At 35.7% G+C, this 17,881-nt stretch overlaps 2 protein-coding genes across 3 annotated transcripts in view; one reads left to right on the top strand and one right to left on the bottom strand.

The window, feature by feature from the left end:
* Argl (Argininosuccinate lyase) overlaps window positions 1-6,270 on the top strand; it is a 350,034-nt gene extending 343,764 nt beyond the window's left edge. For both annotated transcript variants that reach the window (XM_090392053.1, XM_090392054.1), the window contains exon 17: window positions 151-6,270. In XM_090392053.1, the coding sequence (XP_090248179.1) occupies window positions 151-292 (142 nt within the window). In that variant the 3' untranslated portion in view covers window positions 293-6,270. The remainder of the gene's footprint in view (window positions 1-150) is intronic.
* A 3,471-nt stretch (window positions 6,271-9,741) lies between these two features.
* The window catches only part of LOC150107788 (protein-tyrosine sulfotransferase 2-like), a 95,783-nt gene continuing 87,643 nt past the window's right edge, over window positions 9,742-17,881 (bottom strand). Inside the window, exon 6 of the mRNA XM_090391540.1 lies at window positions 9,742-10,548. Coding sequence (XP_090247666.1) covers window positions 10,164-10,548 — 385 coding nt within the window. The 3' untranslated portion in view covers window positions 9,742-10,163. The remainder of the gene's footprint in view (window positions 10,549-17,881) is intronic.

The raw sequence follows: 17,881 nt of genomic DNA, 5'->3' as shown, positions 1-17,881 counted from the left end.
TTATTTGCTAAAGCATAAACTTGAAGATGTATTAAGAATTTCTGTGTACTTTTTATTTATAAATTTTGCATAGTTAAGTGATTCGAAAATTATTTATTTCTGACCTTATAAGATAGTATTCTTATATTTGGCTGAATGGCATAATTTCAGGAAGCAGTTTGAAGAGGACGTGTCTGCGCTTTGGAATTATGAACACAGTGTAGAGCAGTATGCAGCACCTGGTGGAACTAGTAAAAACAATATCACCTCTCAAATAAAACTCCTAAATCAATGGAAGAGCAACCATGTGTAAAAAATAAAGTTTCAGTTATAAAGGTGAAATTCTGTACAAGTACAAAAATCCTAAACGAATTTGTTTTGGTTTAGTGTATGCATTCTTTAAGCTTGTTACAAATATCACTTGTTTGTTAAGCATTAGGACATATTCTCAGTACTCTGCCAGTGTAGCACACATTCTTATGCAAAAACCCATGCTTATTATACAGGTATCTCCATGGAATCAGAAGACTCATTGTAGGAGATCCATTATTCGTACACTAGATTATCTTTCTAGTGTACGAATACTTATTACATATTACTAGAATATGAATACACAATACTTATCATACCTCTCCTTAAATTCATTCACTGATGAAGCACTTATAACCACCTCTGGCAAAAAATCTAGTCCTAAACACCCTTGGTAACCACACTCTTACACAATTTCCATGGGTGACTCCTTGTTCTCTCTCTTCCTGCCATGTACTGAAAAAAAAGTCTTCAGTGTCAATCCTGTAAAACCCCATTAATAGCTTATATACTTTTATCGTGTCTCCTCTTTTTTGTCTATTAGCTAGTTTTTTAAGCCCACAATCAGTCTATATTCTCATAGGGAGCATTCCATAGATCTGGCATAATCTTTGTAACTCACTTCTGGATCCCATCCACCACTTCTTTCCTGTGGAATCTGGATCTGCAAGCAATATTCCAGATGTAGCCTTATTAAAGCCTTACATAAGAGAACAATAAACCTTTCTACCCCTGCTTTAGTGTGTTCTTCAACAACGATGTAATATGATTTGCTATTTTGAATACCTTCGCAATATGCCCTCTCCATAATCACCCCTAAGTCCCAGGCCTCATCACTTTCCTGCAGTTCAGTTCCATCAATATAGTACGCAGTTTGTGATCTCTTTGCAAACTGCATCACCTTACTTGGCCACATTAAACTAGCAGTCATTTACCTTTGCCCCTACTGCTCCTAGTCTCGTCAAGTCTTCCTGCAGAATCTCTGCATCAACTTCATCTACCATTGCTCTTCCCAGTTTAACATCATCAGCAAACATTTGGATATTTCCTGTATCATTAGTATACAAATTAAACAACAGAGGGCCAAGTACTGAACCTTGTGTTACATCACTGGTCACCTGCCTTCTCCTGAAATCAACTACTCCATAAACCATACTCTCTAATTCAATTCACCAGATTCATATCCATCCCCATTTGCTCCAATTTATGCAACAGAATTTCATATGGAATCTTGTCAAATGCCTTTGCAAAATCTAGCAAAAATGTTAACAAATTACTAAGCAAGACTTACCCTTCACCTGTCACTTATAGAGTATTATATTCCTATCCACACAATCCTGTATTCTGTCTTTCCCCAATTTCTCTAATATCTTAACCATTACTTCTGAGATGCTGATTGGTCTATAATTTTCTACTTCTGTCTTGGAGCCTCCTTCATGCAGTGGGACTATTCTGCTCTTTTTCTACTTCATTAGCACTTTCCCAGTACTGAGGCGTAAATTAAACATTAAACACAGTAGCTGATAATTCCCATGCACATTCTCGTAATACACGAGCTGATATGCCATCTAATCCCATGGCTGTGTTTGCAATGAGGTTTTCTGCAATATTTTAAGTACCACCATTATTTCAACCTGTATTCCTCCATCAGTCAATGTCACACTGGCATTGCAATATCACCACCTAGATTGTACACTCCTGCAAAATGCTCTCAGTAATTCAACTTTTTTCTTGTAGATAAACTTATATGTGGCTATACATGACTCAATTTTTCAGGAAATGACAATGTATACTAAAATATTAATTAAAAAATTTTAATCAATACCTTCGATATTTCGGCAGTGTTACATTGCCATTTTCTGGGAACATAAAACTATGTGCAGGCAGGCACTAACAACAAGCAAATGAGGCAACTGGCGTTGGTCCTAGAGTCCTGAAGGTGACCCCCAGTGGGCTAAATTGGGTTGTTTTGGCTGTTGGGCTGATGTTCTTTAGGATTCAAGCTTCCCAAATTTTGGACAGTCTCATGCACCCAAATTTGTCGAGGTTTGTGAAGTTTTTTAGAGCTGAGGTCGATTCCAGGAACAATCATTCATGTTTATATTTGCTACAGTGTAGTAAAGTAGCTTTCTTCCAGTGTATTCTGTGGTGGGTATTTAGTGCATGGTCCGCAAGTCCTGAGTGACTGTATTGGTGAAACCGGATGTAGTCTTTGTGTTCAGATATCCTGATATTTGCTGTCCTGCAATTGCAGGACAACAAATATCAGTATACCAGGTCCCTTACATCATATTTTTTTAGGATTTTTGTTAGCTTTTCAGGCGTGCCCCTTTAATAAATAAATCCTTTCTTCCATCAAACTCACTCCAGACATCCACAATATTCCTCCTGCATATATATTCTGCACACTGACTCATTTGCAATCATAGCTCCCTGTCTCAGCTCACCTCTGTCATTCCATGGCAATAGACTCACAACTTTTATATGACTTCCTTATCTTTACATGTCAAGGTTCCTTTCAGCAATGCCATTATTCTCTGATTTACAACTTTTGCTGTGTGATCCTTGAACTTCAACTTCCTGTCTACTAAAATTCCAAGATCTATAGCCTCATCAGTTTCTTCAAACATAATATATATAGTAGAGAGAAATGGGTTGACAGACTAAACTGTATGTTTAATCTTGTTAGACTCCACCTCACACCAGATGGTGTCAAACTCACTGCTACGTGAAAAGTTATTACTAGTATTGCAGTCATAGGTCTCAACTCTAACTAGATTCAAGACATTTGACAGAGAATCTCTACATAATATAGTAGAGATTCTCTGTCAACCCATTTCTCAATGCAAGTCCTAACCAACTTTTTAAAAACCTTCACCACCACTCCAGAGATACTATTTGGTCAATAGTTGGATACATTAGTCTTTGGACCACGCTTGTGGAATAGGATTACCATACATTCTTTCCACTCCTGTGGAATCTTCCCTGTTCTGAGACTCAAATTATATAGCCTGGTCAAGGGAAGGAATAGCCATTCAGCTGAACACTTTCAGCATCCATGCTGATATCCCATCAGTTCCTATTGCAGAATTCTTATTCAGTTTATATGCAACAGCTCTAGTACTTCATTCTCATCTGGTGAAGAGGTAGCAGTGAATTCAGTGTTGCATATACCATGGCTTCTCGTTAGTTGAACAATCACTTTTGCATCCATCATCTGCATTCAGTAGAGTTATTCTTTCAAATTCATTGTCTTTTACTTGCAGCATAGCCATAGAATTCTTTTAGATTGTCTTTAACTTGTAAATCCAGTTTCTTTTCATACTCGGACTTAGCTTTCTGTACATTATGCGACTCTTCTCGCCTGCTGCTAATAATATCATAACTGACATCATTCTTATGCACGTGATTTTCCGTACAAGTCTCTTGCTTAATTAGATTACATTACACATCCATCTCAATCCTCCTCTATTTATTCTCGAACTCTAGGGACACATTCTGATATTGCATCATTTAAATATTTTTTAAACACTTCCTATGCACTGTCGATATGCTTTCTATCCAATAACTGATACCATGGCTCAGAACCTAGCATATCCCTCAGGTGGTCATAATTTCCTGCTTTGTAGTTCAGCATGTAATCTTTTCTGAATGGAACATTCATAAACTTAGCTGCTTTCCAATTGAGTACCGCATGATCACTGGAGGCAGAATAGTTGCGTCTTTAACTGAAGCTCCCTCTAACATTATAATCAGATCTAACACTTTTTGACCTCGAGTTCCTACTGTCACATGCTGCTTGAGGAAGTTGTCTCGCAAGAGCTCAATAAACTCAATTTCATTCTTCTCATGCAATTTCATAGCCACCCAATCAATGTTCAGATAATTAAAGTGCCCCCATTAAGATTACTCTTTTCACACTCATCGTATTTATTTGTTGATGCATTTCTTCATGACTAGCAACTGATCCACCAGGTTTGTAACAACATCCCACTTTAGAGGGTTTTTTCACCCGGAAACTCGGGTTTTTCGTCTCTCAGAACAGGCAAACCGGCCCAGTGAATGCACACATCTACAGTCATAAAAAATACATGAAGAGGACTGGATGGAGCCCTCCTAATGAGGAATACTTAATCCCTCATTAAGAGAGCTCCATCCAGTCCTAAGGGACGGGGGAGACTAGGGAAGAACCCCATACAAAATAAATAAACTGTATGTTTAATCTTGTTAGACTCTACCTCACACCAGATGGTGTGAAACTCACTGCCACGTGAAAAGTTGTTACTAGTATTGCAGTCATAGGTCTCAACTCTAACTGGATTCAAAACATTTGATATTAGCAGCATGCCCCCATCCTTTCATATCTTGTCTATCTTTCCTAAAATTTAGGAAGGATAGACATTGTTAATCAGACGCAGATGTACAGTCTTTGCACTCAATACCAGTTAGCATGCCTGCTTCTGATAGCCAACTTTCACTAATACCTACAGTATGAGTTCTCAATATATTAGCCAAGGCAACAAACTACTGCTTTGTTTCTGTTATAATAAATAAATTATCTGCATGCTCTTTTGTATACACTTGTCTGTGGTCTGCATGACACAGTTCAGCAACTTGCAGATCTCTGTTTTTATCTAGTTCCTTACTTGTGCAGACATCGTTACACATGCTTATTAGGTCTGAACCAGGCAAACACAGAATCGTTCTTTCTTCATAATCATTTCCATTATAATAATCATTCCCATCATTAACACAGTTACCTAACATTGTCTATCTTACATATGGATTCTCATGATTCCTCCCTTCAGAATTCAGTTTCCCTGACACTGTGTTAGGTCTTATATGAATTAATAATTTTTCAAGACTCCTGATGCCAAACACATTCAAGTTGTTATTTAATAGGCTGTACCTCTTATACAAATCCAATCTTCCCTCAAACTCACTCTACACATCCATTCTTTCTATACAGCCTACACATCGAATCATTTGCCATCATAGCCCTTAATTCATTTTTATCATATCGAGCTAATATACTTCCTGTTTTCACTTTCTCTTCTTCCAATAACCCTTTCATGTCCTCTCTCATACTGAACTTATCATTAGTGTCTACTACAATTACGATCTCGTTTACTTTTCTGTGTCTTATTGCTTTCAAACTATTCCCATTTGCCCCTTTGACTTTCATTCTTTTTTATTTAATATTTTCTTTATTATTATAAAAAAATCATGGTAGGTCCACTGTTATACACACAGTTTATCATATCATACCATGCCTTAAATATATATTAACTGTCTCTGTGCTCACCACACTCTCGAGCAATGCATTCCAATCACTCACCACTCTCCATTGTGAGTGATTAATCTGAAAAGTACAATTCTCCAGGATTTGGAGAATTTCCTAGATCTAGCACCAATATTATGCAAGTTGAGAAATTAACATTTTTAAAATCAGATTGTCATTCAGAAACAGAAAATGAAAGAATGCTAACATTTCTGCATTTTAAAGTTATTAGCCTCTGGAAACAAGTAACATACCTTTATATGGAGAGACATCTTATAATAGTCGCTAAAAAGTATTTTAACATGCCCTAAGTTTAATAATTTTAATTTTTTTTTGCATGCTGCAGTATTACACTGCAGCCTCCTGTGATGTCTCAGTAACAGACACCATAATGGGAGCAGTGAATTTAATTTCATTCAGATGTGATGATGACCACTAGCATCCATGTTAAGCATATAATTCTGATTTCTATTATTATTTAGGATTATGTCATGCCATCCAAAGCTAATTATATTTAACAATTGTTTCTGCCTATTTTGTGGGAGCGAAAAAAAAAAAAAAAACTGGAGTTTCTGGAGCAAAAGACTGCAATTTCTGAAAGCTAGATTCAGGAGGGGGGAGGGTAATTACATATATACAGGGTGTTCGGGATAAATTTGACAGTTTCGTAAGGAAAAAGAAAATCTTCTTTGTATCTATTAAATTTAATGAATTGACAAAAAAACATTACAGGCAGAGTTAATTACAATACTATCAACAAGATTTACTCAAAATAACCACCATTAGCATCGATCACAGCTTCAATTCTGCTTCGGAACCTCGAACAAGCTGATGCTACAGTCTCCCTGGGAAGGGCCGCAAAAACTGTTTTAATTTTATCCATTAACTGGGCTTTTGTATTACTGGAAGTGCGATTGGTGTCTTTTTCAACTGCGCCCCATACAAAATAATCCATGGGGTTAAGGTCTGGGGAGTTTGGAGGCCAAACATTTGGACTGGTGAAGTCGTAGAAATTTTCAGACAACCATTTTTGACTTTTCCCAGAGGTGTGGCAAGGGGCCGAATCCTGCTGCCATACATACTGCCTACCATTGGCTACCCTGTTATCCAGGGCTTGACTACAGTTAGCAACTCCACGAACAAAGGCCGAATTCCAATGCCAGGGTTCTTCAACACCTGTTCCTGCAGATTTGCGAGGAATTCTGCTGTACGAACGCAATCAGATCGTCTGCTAGGGATCTTTCTTCTTGCTACATCCTCGTAGTCACCATTGCAAGTCTCTAGTTCATGCCTGATTGTTTTTACTGTATTCAGGGAGCATTGGGCAGCAGTCGTAATATCCTTATTTTGATGGCGGGCACGAATCATCATGATACAAGTTATTCTCTTCCATGATTCAGGTGGGTTCCAGCTATCCATCCTTTCTGACATCTTGTATATGAATGAAGAAGGGTCCAAACTTTTAAATGAAGAGAAGTGTGTGTTAATACATGTAACTTACGGAAAAATATAATTAATTATAAATATGTCAAATTTATCCCGAACACCCTGTATATCACAACCATATACAAAATGCAGAAAAAAAATTATATATCAATACTGTGTGTAAATGAAATAAGATTTCTTTGAGGACAGTGCACAAAGGATTGAACTATCACCTCTTGGTATGCACTGAATGCTCCACCATATACCCAAGTCATTATGAATGTTCCTCATATCAAGTGAAGTGAACTGTGGTCTTCCATTGAAAGGAAATGCATCGTTACATAATTCTGGTTGTATATACATCAAGAGGTGACAGTTCAATCCTTTGCATTGCTGTCAAAGAAATCTTATTTTATTTACACACAGCATTGATATATGATGTTTTACTACTTTTTGTGTCCGTGCTTCGCAACCATATGCCTGGGGAAGGAGTGTCCTAGGTTCGATTCCTGTCGAAGATGTGAGGAGCTGAAGGATCTTCCTCAGCCATTGCCAAGTTAGCCGGTCTTGGGCGTGGACAGTAGAGTTTTATCCCCAGTTTATCCTCCCACAAACAGGCCCAGTGAACATACAGGATACAGCCATAGAATATAGTACGGCAAGGAAGGCAACGGGAAACCACCTTGCTCATAGTCATCTCCCTAGTATGGTAGCATAGCTGCCCCTACCATCCATATGGATGAAAAGGAAACTAATCACTACTTTTTGTATATGGTTGTGATATATATCATTATCATCAAATTCTTGCCATGTACCCTCAAGGGGTGTACAGGATATGATAGTACTACATGAAAAATTTACATCATTATTAACTTCTTATCTACAATTTTCCTCCAAATCAGTCTGTTACTTGTCAAGACTCCAACATTATCAGATCTTATATTTCTATTGTCTAAGGCACTTTGTACCGTATTAATCCTATATCTTGGTCTTCCTCTGGATCCTTTTCTTGCCAACCTGGCAGAGAACACTTGTTTTTCTATTCTTTCCTCAACCATTCTGTTTAACCACCTTACCAGCCATTATGGATCAAACATGCATCCTCATAGGCTTTGTATCCATCATATATTTCAATGTAATATCAATGGTATTACAATTTTAAGGCACTTTGCATCCATGGTAACCTAGACGTATATACGTTTTGGCCGGTAGCTTGGTTAAGTGACCATACCACTTGAGATTAGCTCTGCTAAAGCATTCCTGGATGCTGACAATGTCAAGTTCTTTCCTAATATCCTTGTTTTTAATATGATATTGCCATTGATGCCATCTGTTCATGCCTCTAATCTCAGGACTCTCATATCTGCGGTCTCGTCTTTGGTCAATTGTTTTACTTCTGACCCAGCTCTCAGATCCATGAGTTAAAACTGGTTTGAACACTATCTTGCATATAGCTAATTTAGTGTTCCGACTAATTTCTCTCTTAGTGATATATATATATATATATATACACACACACATACACTTGCCCCCTCAAAGATAAGCTAACTTCCAGAAATTGCAGTCTTTTGCTCCAGAAACCCCAAATTTTTTTTTTCTCCCACAAAATAGGATTTTGAAACTCCTGAAGTCATAGGAATATTTTGTTATTACTCTTTGATGTAAAGGTAGCAGTGTTGAATTCATGAAAGAAACGAAATATATATATGAATGCAAAGGAGAAATATTTAATTAACTACAATTAATTGTAAAAATAATTTGGTTTATGCAAAGGAGAAATATTTAATTAACTACAATTAATTGTAAAAATAATTTGGTTTAAGAAACTTAAACCATCACTGCAACAGGATAAAAATAAAAACAGAAAATTCAAAAAACAACAGAGCACATAGAGAATGATATCTGTTTCATATCAGTTGCAAGAGAAAACCAGGTAAATAAAATATAATATTATTATTAGGATCTGATATATAGGTACAGTGTATCTATACTTGTAAAAAAATGATAAAAATAAAAACACTAAGAATTACTGATATTTATAATTAGATATTTATATAATTACTGGTAATTTTTTTATATAATTACTGATAATTTCCCAATTTTTTTTGGCATAGATAGTTTGTCAAGGTTGAGGTTTGGGTGGTATCAAAATCCAAAAAGTGTCACAAATCTGGTCTTGCTGAACATGGAATTACCAATACTAGCTGCATGACATGATCGTCTGAGATTATGCTAATTTATTGTACAGGTGTGCCCACAAATTTGAATATCTGTTTAAAGCAGGTGATGAGCTTCTCCTCCCTTACCCAAACCTCAACTTCAATGGTGCTGTTTATGCACAAAATTTTGGAATTATCAGCAACCTACATTATTTATTTTTATTTTTTTAAATACAGTTACACACACACACCTATATCAGATCTTCACATTATTACATTTACCTGGCTCTCTCTCACAACTGCATGTGAAAATGATACCATTGCCCACGTGACTATGTTATTGTTTTTTGAATTTCCCATTTCTATTCTGTTACAATGATGATGATTTAAGAAACTTAACTTGAAATATTTGCATAATTAATTAGTCAATTAAATACCTCTCACTGTGCTCACATGTATTTTATGTTCTTTTACTTTATATAATATAAGTAATTCATATGGATTATAACTATTCAAGCTGCTTCACTGTTATAAAAGTATGTGTTAAAGAATTTAAAATCAACAATTAAGAAATAAAAAACAGAAACATTACTTATATATGATTTATTCACAAATTTCTGTACTGTACATAACATGCTATTAATGATAGATGAATATATTTATATTTTTAAGTACATATACATACAAATCTACAAGTATAGCCCACTCAACAAGTATGGACATTTAATGAACTTACAAATATATTCAAGATGACTCATGTTCATTTAGGCATCAATGTCATAATAATTTAAGTGTGTGTGCTAATAAAAAATAGTGTGCTCAAAGTTATTACCAATAAAAATAACTTCACACTGTGGTTTTAGTGTCCTGTACATATACAAACATATACCAGACAGATATGATATGTATAGGCATATATAGTCTTCGTAACTAACATGTTCATGGCACACACAAGTCACTGTTCCAGGAAGTGATGGGAGAGTATCATAATTATATTCATTAAAACAAATTCAACTAGTGTTTGTTAAATATTCTAAAATGCTGGTATCACCATTTAACCTCAGTAATCTTCTGACATTCCCCTTACTGATTGTACTATTTTTTTGTTTTTGACGCAGGGCATCACTACGTAAGGCTTCTCTCTGCTTCATAAGTTGATGTTCTTTAGCCTCCCATATCTTTTGATTGCTCTGAATATCTTTTGTGTTACGTACAACAAACGAATCAGGTCTACCATAGTCTGGTGGATTAGCATTTGGATCATATCCAAGATTTGCTAACATTGGAGCAATATTTGCCATATCTTGAACTACATCTTCAGGAATATGGCCAACCCATTTGGTCAAAGCATCCATATTAATGGGCTTTATCACCTGATCAGAAGATCGTTCTAACCTAGGAAATTTAAAAATATATGTATTAGCAAGCAAATATATATCAAAGAAGACTATGGAAAATGATTTAATGATATTATTTCCAGTATGAACCACAAAGAGAAAACAAAAATTATTTATTCAAACAGTTTCCAAAGCTCTACAGCATACATTAAAAGGAATAAAATATAATTTGATAAAAACGTAAATGAACACACTAATTCTTAAAACACAGAACTGTCATTAACTTGATAGTAACTTATCATGCTGAGATCTCAACCATGGCTCATTGCTGATCTAGGATACGTAATGTAATGAACATAATAACCTACTTCTCCGCTTATCGTAATCATCAGTTTCTTGATATATACCCAAAAAGGGTGTTCAGCTTACTATGACAGCACTACACGATTGAGTTTACATTATTATTAATCTCTTATCGACAATTTTCTTCCAAATCAATCTATTACTTGTGAGCACTCCAATATTGTCATATCTAACATTTCATACTTCTAAGGCACTTCCAGACCTTGGTCTTCTTCCTGTCCATCTTGGCATCAAACACCTGTTTTGCTAACCTTTCTTCATCCATTCTATTTAAGTAGCTGCACCACCTAAGATTAGCTCTGCTGACACATACCTGAATGCTAATAATGTCAAGTTCCTTTCTAATATCTTCATTTTTAATATGATTCTGCCAATCAAGCCATCAGTCTCTAGTCTGATCAACTGCTTTATTTCTAACCCAATTCTCAGATCCATAACTTCAAACTAGTTTGAACACTGTTTGGTGTTTTGGCTAATTTCTTTTATTCCATATAAATTTATTCAGTTAGCTACCCACCATACCAGTTATGTTTATTCTGTTATCTATTTCCATTATGAAAAATTATGGAGACAACTACCGTGTTAGAGCAAAGTTTAGTATAAACCAAAATGAACACTCGACGTTTCGACCTTCATATCAAGGTCATCATCATCTGGAGCATACACACACACACATATATATATATATACAAGGAAACAAGCTGCACTACAATCTACATGGTTTGCTAAAGTTACTGACCAACGGTTACAACAATTATTGGCCTGACCTCTGGTGAAAAATAAAAAAATAAAACCTTTAATACATCAGAGCTAGAGTCCTATTATTATCTATTAGGTTACAAAATTAAATTGGGCTGGAGAGCAACATGTTTATATATAAAACTATGTAAGTATACATATAAATTCCAACCAACTGGTATGGAATAGTTTCCAATAAAAGTGACTTTAGGACTAAGCAGTTTTCAGCTTTTATTGGAAACTATTCCGTACCAGTTGGTTGAAATTTATATGTATACTTACATAGTTATATATATATATATATATATATATAACTAAGGATGATTCAGAACTCAACTTGGGCCAAACTTTAAGGGGTGATAGAACACACCTAAACAAGCACTTTTCGTTATACAATGCATGGTCCAAACTCAAGCGGTGAAGCGCTAGAGGATGCTTTCCAGTGAACACTTATAAGCGCTGGTTTTTGCAGTCATCGTTTTTTTCTGCTGTGGAGTGCAAAAAAGGATGGATTCTTTCACAAATCAGAAGAAGGCTGATATGCATTTCATTTACGGAGCTGCAAACAGGATTGCAAGGGAAGCCCAAAGACTATACCGAGAGCGCTTTCTGACCAGACACATGCCTAATTGTAAAACCTTTCAGTGATTGCACCGGTATCTGTGCAAAATGGGCTCCTTTGTCAGCGGCATGCAGGATACAGGGCGTGCAAGGAGTGTGAGGATGCTATGTGTTACAGAGGAAATTCTACATAGGGTTGCAGATCATTCTGAATGCTGCACGTGTGTCCCAATCGACGGTGTGGCGAGTTCTACAAGACAAACGCTTACACCCCTACCATGCACAGAGGGTGCACGCCTTGACATCTGCAGATTACCGGCCTCGTGTGGATTTTGCAGTGGTTCCTGCAGTACAGCCGGACTTTGATGCACATGTCTTATTCACTGACGAATGCACCTTTACACGTGCAGGCATTTTAATACCCACAATTAACATGTGTGGTCAAGCAGAAATCCGCATGCCACATGTCCACATTCGTACCAGTGGCATTTCTCCATAAATGTTTCGGCTGAAATTCTACATGACCATTTTATTGGCCCATGCCTTCTGCCAGTATGATTGAATGGGAGAACGTACCTCGTATTTTTACAAGAGGTCTTGCCAGAATTACTGAACCCTGTTCCAGCAAACATGTATGTGGTTCCAACACGACAGAGTGCCACCCCATTTCAGGGTGGATGTGTGGAACTCCTTGGATGCAACATTTCCAGGACGATGGATTAATTGGGCTGGTCCCATCGCTTGGCCGCCACGATCTCTCATGTCTGGATTTTTTCCTATGGGACCATATGAAAAGCCTGATCTACGATAGCCCCATCGATTCCAATGAGGACCTTATTGCCATTGTACGAGAAATGTCTGGTGTTTTTAGCAATGTACGCCAATCACTACGTCGAAGGTGTGTGAAGCCTGCATTAATGTTGGCAGGCGCTCTTTTGAGCAGTTTCTGTAATTTGTTCAATAAAATTCTTTAATTTATGTTCTGTAATTTCTGCAATTGTTTCAAATCTCCTCTGTCATTCTTGTGTTTTTTCATTTCCTGACACAGTAGTCGCTAACCTCTAGTGCTTCACCGCTTGAGTTCAGACCATGCGTTGTATGACGAAAAGTGCTTGTTTAGTGTGTTCTATCACCCCTTAAAGTTTGGCCCAAGAGTTCTGAATCACCCTGTATAAACATGTTGCTCTCCAGCCCAATTTAATTTTGTAACCTAAAAGATAATAATAGGACTCTAGCTCTGATGTAGTAAAGGGTTTTTTTTTTTCCACCAGAGATCAGGCCAATAATTTTGTTGTAACGGTTGGTCAGTAACTTTAGCAAACCATTTAGATTGTAGTGCAACTTGTTTCTTTGTATATATGTGTCTGTTCCAGATGATGACCTTGATATGAATGTCGAAACGTCAAGTGTTCATTTGGTTTATATTAAACTAAGGTTTTGCTCTAACATATTTGTCTCCATAATTTTTCATAATGTATTTATTCTGATCACTGTGTAATCATGGAGGAAAGGATTATCTATTTCCAGATTTAACCTGAAACCTTCACTAAAACTGTGCCTAAATAGCTGAAATATTGTTCTATAGGATTTCTATTCAGAATGCAGGTGAAGTTTTCTATGCTCTTGCCTATTCATAGTTTTGGTCTTTTTGTTACAGCTATTATTCAATTTAGTTAATGAATCCTGGAGACTTACACTAAATGTGTTTAGGAGTATAATATCATCTGTATAAAGCAAAGAGCTAAATTTGACATCTCAAATTCTAATATCAGGCTTGATGTCGCTTTTTTTCATAATGTGATTCATGTAGATGATGAATAAGAATGGAGGTAATGTGCATCCTTGTGTGTGTTACCCCTGATTTTACATCAAACCAAATTCCTATATTCCCTTTAATTCTAACTGCTGACCAACAACTTAAATATACACATCTACAAAACTTAAGTACAGATCCTTATCATATTCCCATGATTTCTCACCTATTTGTCTTAAAGTGAAAAAGCTGATCTTGACAACATCTACTTGGCTTGAACCCAGCCTGTTCCTCTCCAAGTATCTTCCACAAACTTTCTCAACCTCTTTTCAAGTATGCTTGCACAGATCTAACCCAGAACACTTTTTTAATAGATGGGTATAGTACGCCTACAGATGCGAGACCCTTCGACACTTCTGCACGTCACAAAAAGGAAAACCCATTCCAATAATAGGGTAATCAATCCATCTTCTGGGATGAGTTTGTTTATTATTACAGGTCGGAAAATGTAGCTTTTCTTTTATGAACATTGTAGTTTTTAAAGTGGTAACTATTTTGCTTGTATAACAGTTGGAAAACATGTACATAGGTTATTAACAAAATTAAAAAAAGGTATAACATAAAATAAAAATTTAACGAAATTTATTTTTAAGAAAGTTTTCTATAAAATAAAAATAATTATACAGAAAAACAGAAATTTTTTCAAATGAACTTAGATATTCTAATCTTACATGGAGAGAACTGAGACACTTTAATGTCCTAAACCGATTAACAAAACCAAGGTTGAAAAAAAAATACCATTGTCAAATCCTTTTAATCTTCATAGTCATCCGAATCGCCATCACTTTCACTTAAATTGATCACCAAAGGTTCGCATAATTCTTTGATAATTCTGTCTCTGTCCCAATACATATTTTCCAATGAGATGACATAAAAGCAATACTTTCCCCAGTTTTGAACTGTAATACTTTCAATCGCTTGTTCTGAAAGCTTAAAAAGTTTCGACATATCAATATCCCCAGTTATGTTTGCAATGACGAATGAAAATTTTCACTTTTGCCCAAACATACTCAATAGCATTAATATCACAATGATATGGTGGTAGCCTCAAAGCTAGGAATCCATGCTCTTTGAGTATCATATCGAATTTAAATAGTTTAGTTGTGGATGAGTTTCTTTTGACCAAGTTAATTAGCAATTCAATTTTTTGCATATCTGGGGAATGAGAAATGTTATTTGCAGAGAGTCAATCCATAAGAACTTGCTTCTTATTAGACCAATTTGGAACTTTGTTTAATTTAATGGAGTAATATGAAGCATTACCAATTATAACAGCAGCATTTTTAGGTATTTCAATCAGTATTTCTTCTGCCCACTTTTCGAAGATCGTAGAATTCATTTGCCCATGGTAATCTCCAGTAGTTGAATTGGCTTTGTATAATTTAGTATAGTACATTATATAATACTTTGTATAGTACATATATACTAGGGGGCATAGCCCCCTAGTATATACGTACACACAGTAGAATCTGCTTATTGTGATCGTGGATAATATTATCAATCGGCTATTGTTATCAAAATTAGTCAGTCCCAAAACACACCAATTAAAAAGAATTAAAAATAATCCATCTATCATAATCAAAGTTCTGGTTATTGTTATCAAATCCTAGAATTTGTATAATTTAGTATAGTACATTATATAATACTTTGTATAGTACATATATACTAGGGAGCATAGCCCCCTAGTATATACGTACACACAGTAGAATCTGCTTATTGTGATCGTGGATAATATTATCAATCGGCTATTGTTATCAAAATTAGTCAGTCCCAAAACACACCAATTAAAAAGAATTAAAAATAATCCATCTATCATAATCAAAGTTCTGGTTATTGTTATCAAATCCTCGAATGTTTAGCCGTTTTGCATATCAGAATTAAGAATTTTAAGGAGAAAATTTAACAAAGAACATTTGTTGAAATCTGACTTTTGTGTTAATCTTCTATCTTCCAGAAAAATGCAGATGGGTATAAATACAGTCAAATTGTGATTTTTCAAGTTTATTTTCATGCTCTCTTTCAGTAAGTGAATTTGACTTCAAGTGCTCGTTAAAACAGTCCTTAGAATTATGGCAGAAGCAAGTAAAAACGTAAAGATTTATCTTTTCGAGAAAAGCAAAGAATTTTGGAGCGCTATGATAAGTTGCCCAAAATGTGTCACCATAGTGTGGCTGTATGTTTAAAAATTTCACAACCATTCTTGTGTAAGATCTTAAAAAACAGATCAAATATTGAAACTTCAGATCTTACTAATGAGAACATGGACTGGAAGAGAAACCGATCTGGTAAGGATACTCAAGTTGAATAAGCATTAAAAATTTGGTTCATGAAAAGAATGGTCATTTGATGCATCAAAAAGCAGAAACTTGCAAAAAGCAAGAGAATATTGTGGAGAAGCGTATTCATGGTGAAGAAAAAAGTGTTGATCATTTAATCAGCTGACGCGTGGATTAAGACCGAATGGCCAAATATTATTGCGGAATATTCTCCCGAGGATATTTATAATGCAGACAAAACAGAACTCTATTTTCATGCAATGCCTTGAACATACTTATTTGTTTAAAAATGAAAGTACTAAATGATTTAAAATCTTCAAAAGAGTGAGTAACAGTTCTAAGTTGTGCTAATATGAAAGGCGAGAAAAACGAGAGGTCCTACTAATTGAAAAAAGCAAAAATCCTCGGTGTTTTAAAGGTGTCAAAAGTTTGCCTGTTGATTACTGTTCTAGTGCAAATGCTTGGATGACTAACGCCATTTTCAACAATTGGTTAGTTAAATGGGATCTTATATTATAGCAAACAATTGTCTTGTTAGTAGACAATTGCGCTGCACATACACAAATAATTTATCAGTAAAGACCATCAAAGTAATCTTCTTGCCTTTGAACACTACATCGTTAATTCAACCATGTGATCAAGGCATCATACGAGCTTTTACAGCTTATTATCGCAGGAAAGTTTGTGTGCGAATTATAGCTGAACTTGATATAAAAGACTAATCTGATGCAAGACCAATATAGAAAATGATGGTACAACATGACAAAATTTCATGCCGGCTGGGACGTCACCCGGTTAAACAAGCCCCCCCCCATTTTTCGCCAGGGAACAAGGGCAAACAGCAAAAAGTCAGCTACTGGAACAAATCTGAAAGCACACCCCAACTCAACATCACCAGAGTTAAAGATCGGTACTATCAACATAAGAAGCCTGAATGGCAAAGAAATGCAGCTAGCTGAGGAATTAGATAAGTACCAGATCGACATAATAGGGATGACTGAAACAAAAAACACAAAAACTGGTGAGATCTTTCTGAGCAATAAATACAAAATGTTATATTCAGGAAATGACAATCCAGGAAAAGAAGAGTAGCCATAGTATTTAACACAAAATACAAGGCTAATCTTCTTGAATGGCAGGCAGTCTCAAGTAGAGTGATGTGGGCAAATATTAGAATGGGGGAATTGGACAATGAGACTTATTTGTGCCTATGGTTCCACAGAAGGTTCTACTAAGGTAGAACTGGAGGAATTTTTTGATGCTTTAGAAAAAGCAACTGACACAATGAAAAAGGAAAAGTTGGTCCTTGTTAGGGATCTAAATAGCAGAGCAGGAAATGATTGTCAGACATACAAAAATATTTTGGGAAAATTTGGAGAAAAGAGCAAAGCTAATAATAATGGTAAAATACCTGTTGATTTTCTGCTCAGGATATGGACTGGTTATTACTAACACCATGTTCCAACATAAAAATGTACACAAATTCACATGGAGAGAAGAGGCAAGGAATAAGAAAAGTCTCATTGACTATGTTATTGTTGATAGTGATGTTTTCTCCCTGGTGCAGGACACCAGGTGTACAGAGGATTTGAAATTTGGAAGCGATCACTATTTAGTCTTGAGCAGGATAAAATTGAATT

The sequence above is a fragment of the Typopeltis vanoorti genome, chromosome 4 (assembly GCF_054136105.1).
Source record: "Typopeltis vanoorti isolate ZY-2024b chromosome 4, IOZ_Tvanoo_1.0, whole genome shotgun sequence".
In the NCBI taxonomy this organism is placed as follows: Eukaryota; Metazoa; Arthropoda; class Arachnida; order Uropygi; family Thelyphonidae; genus Typopeltis; species Typopeltis vanoorti.
Note: the sequence above shows the minus strand (reverse complement) of the source record. Positions and strands in the feature narration are given on the sequence as shown.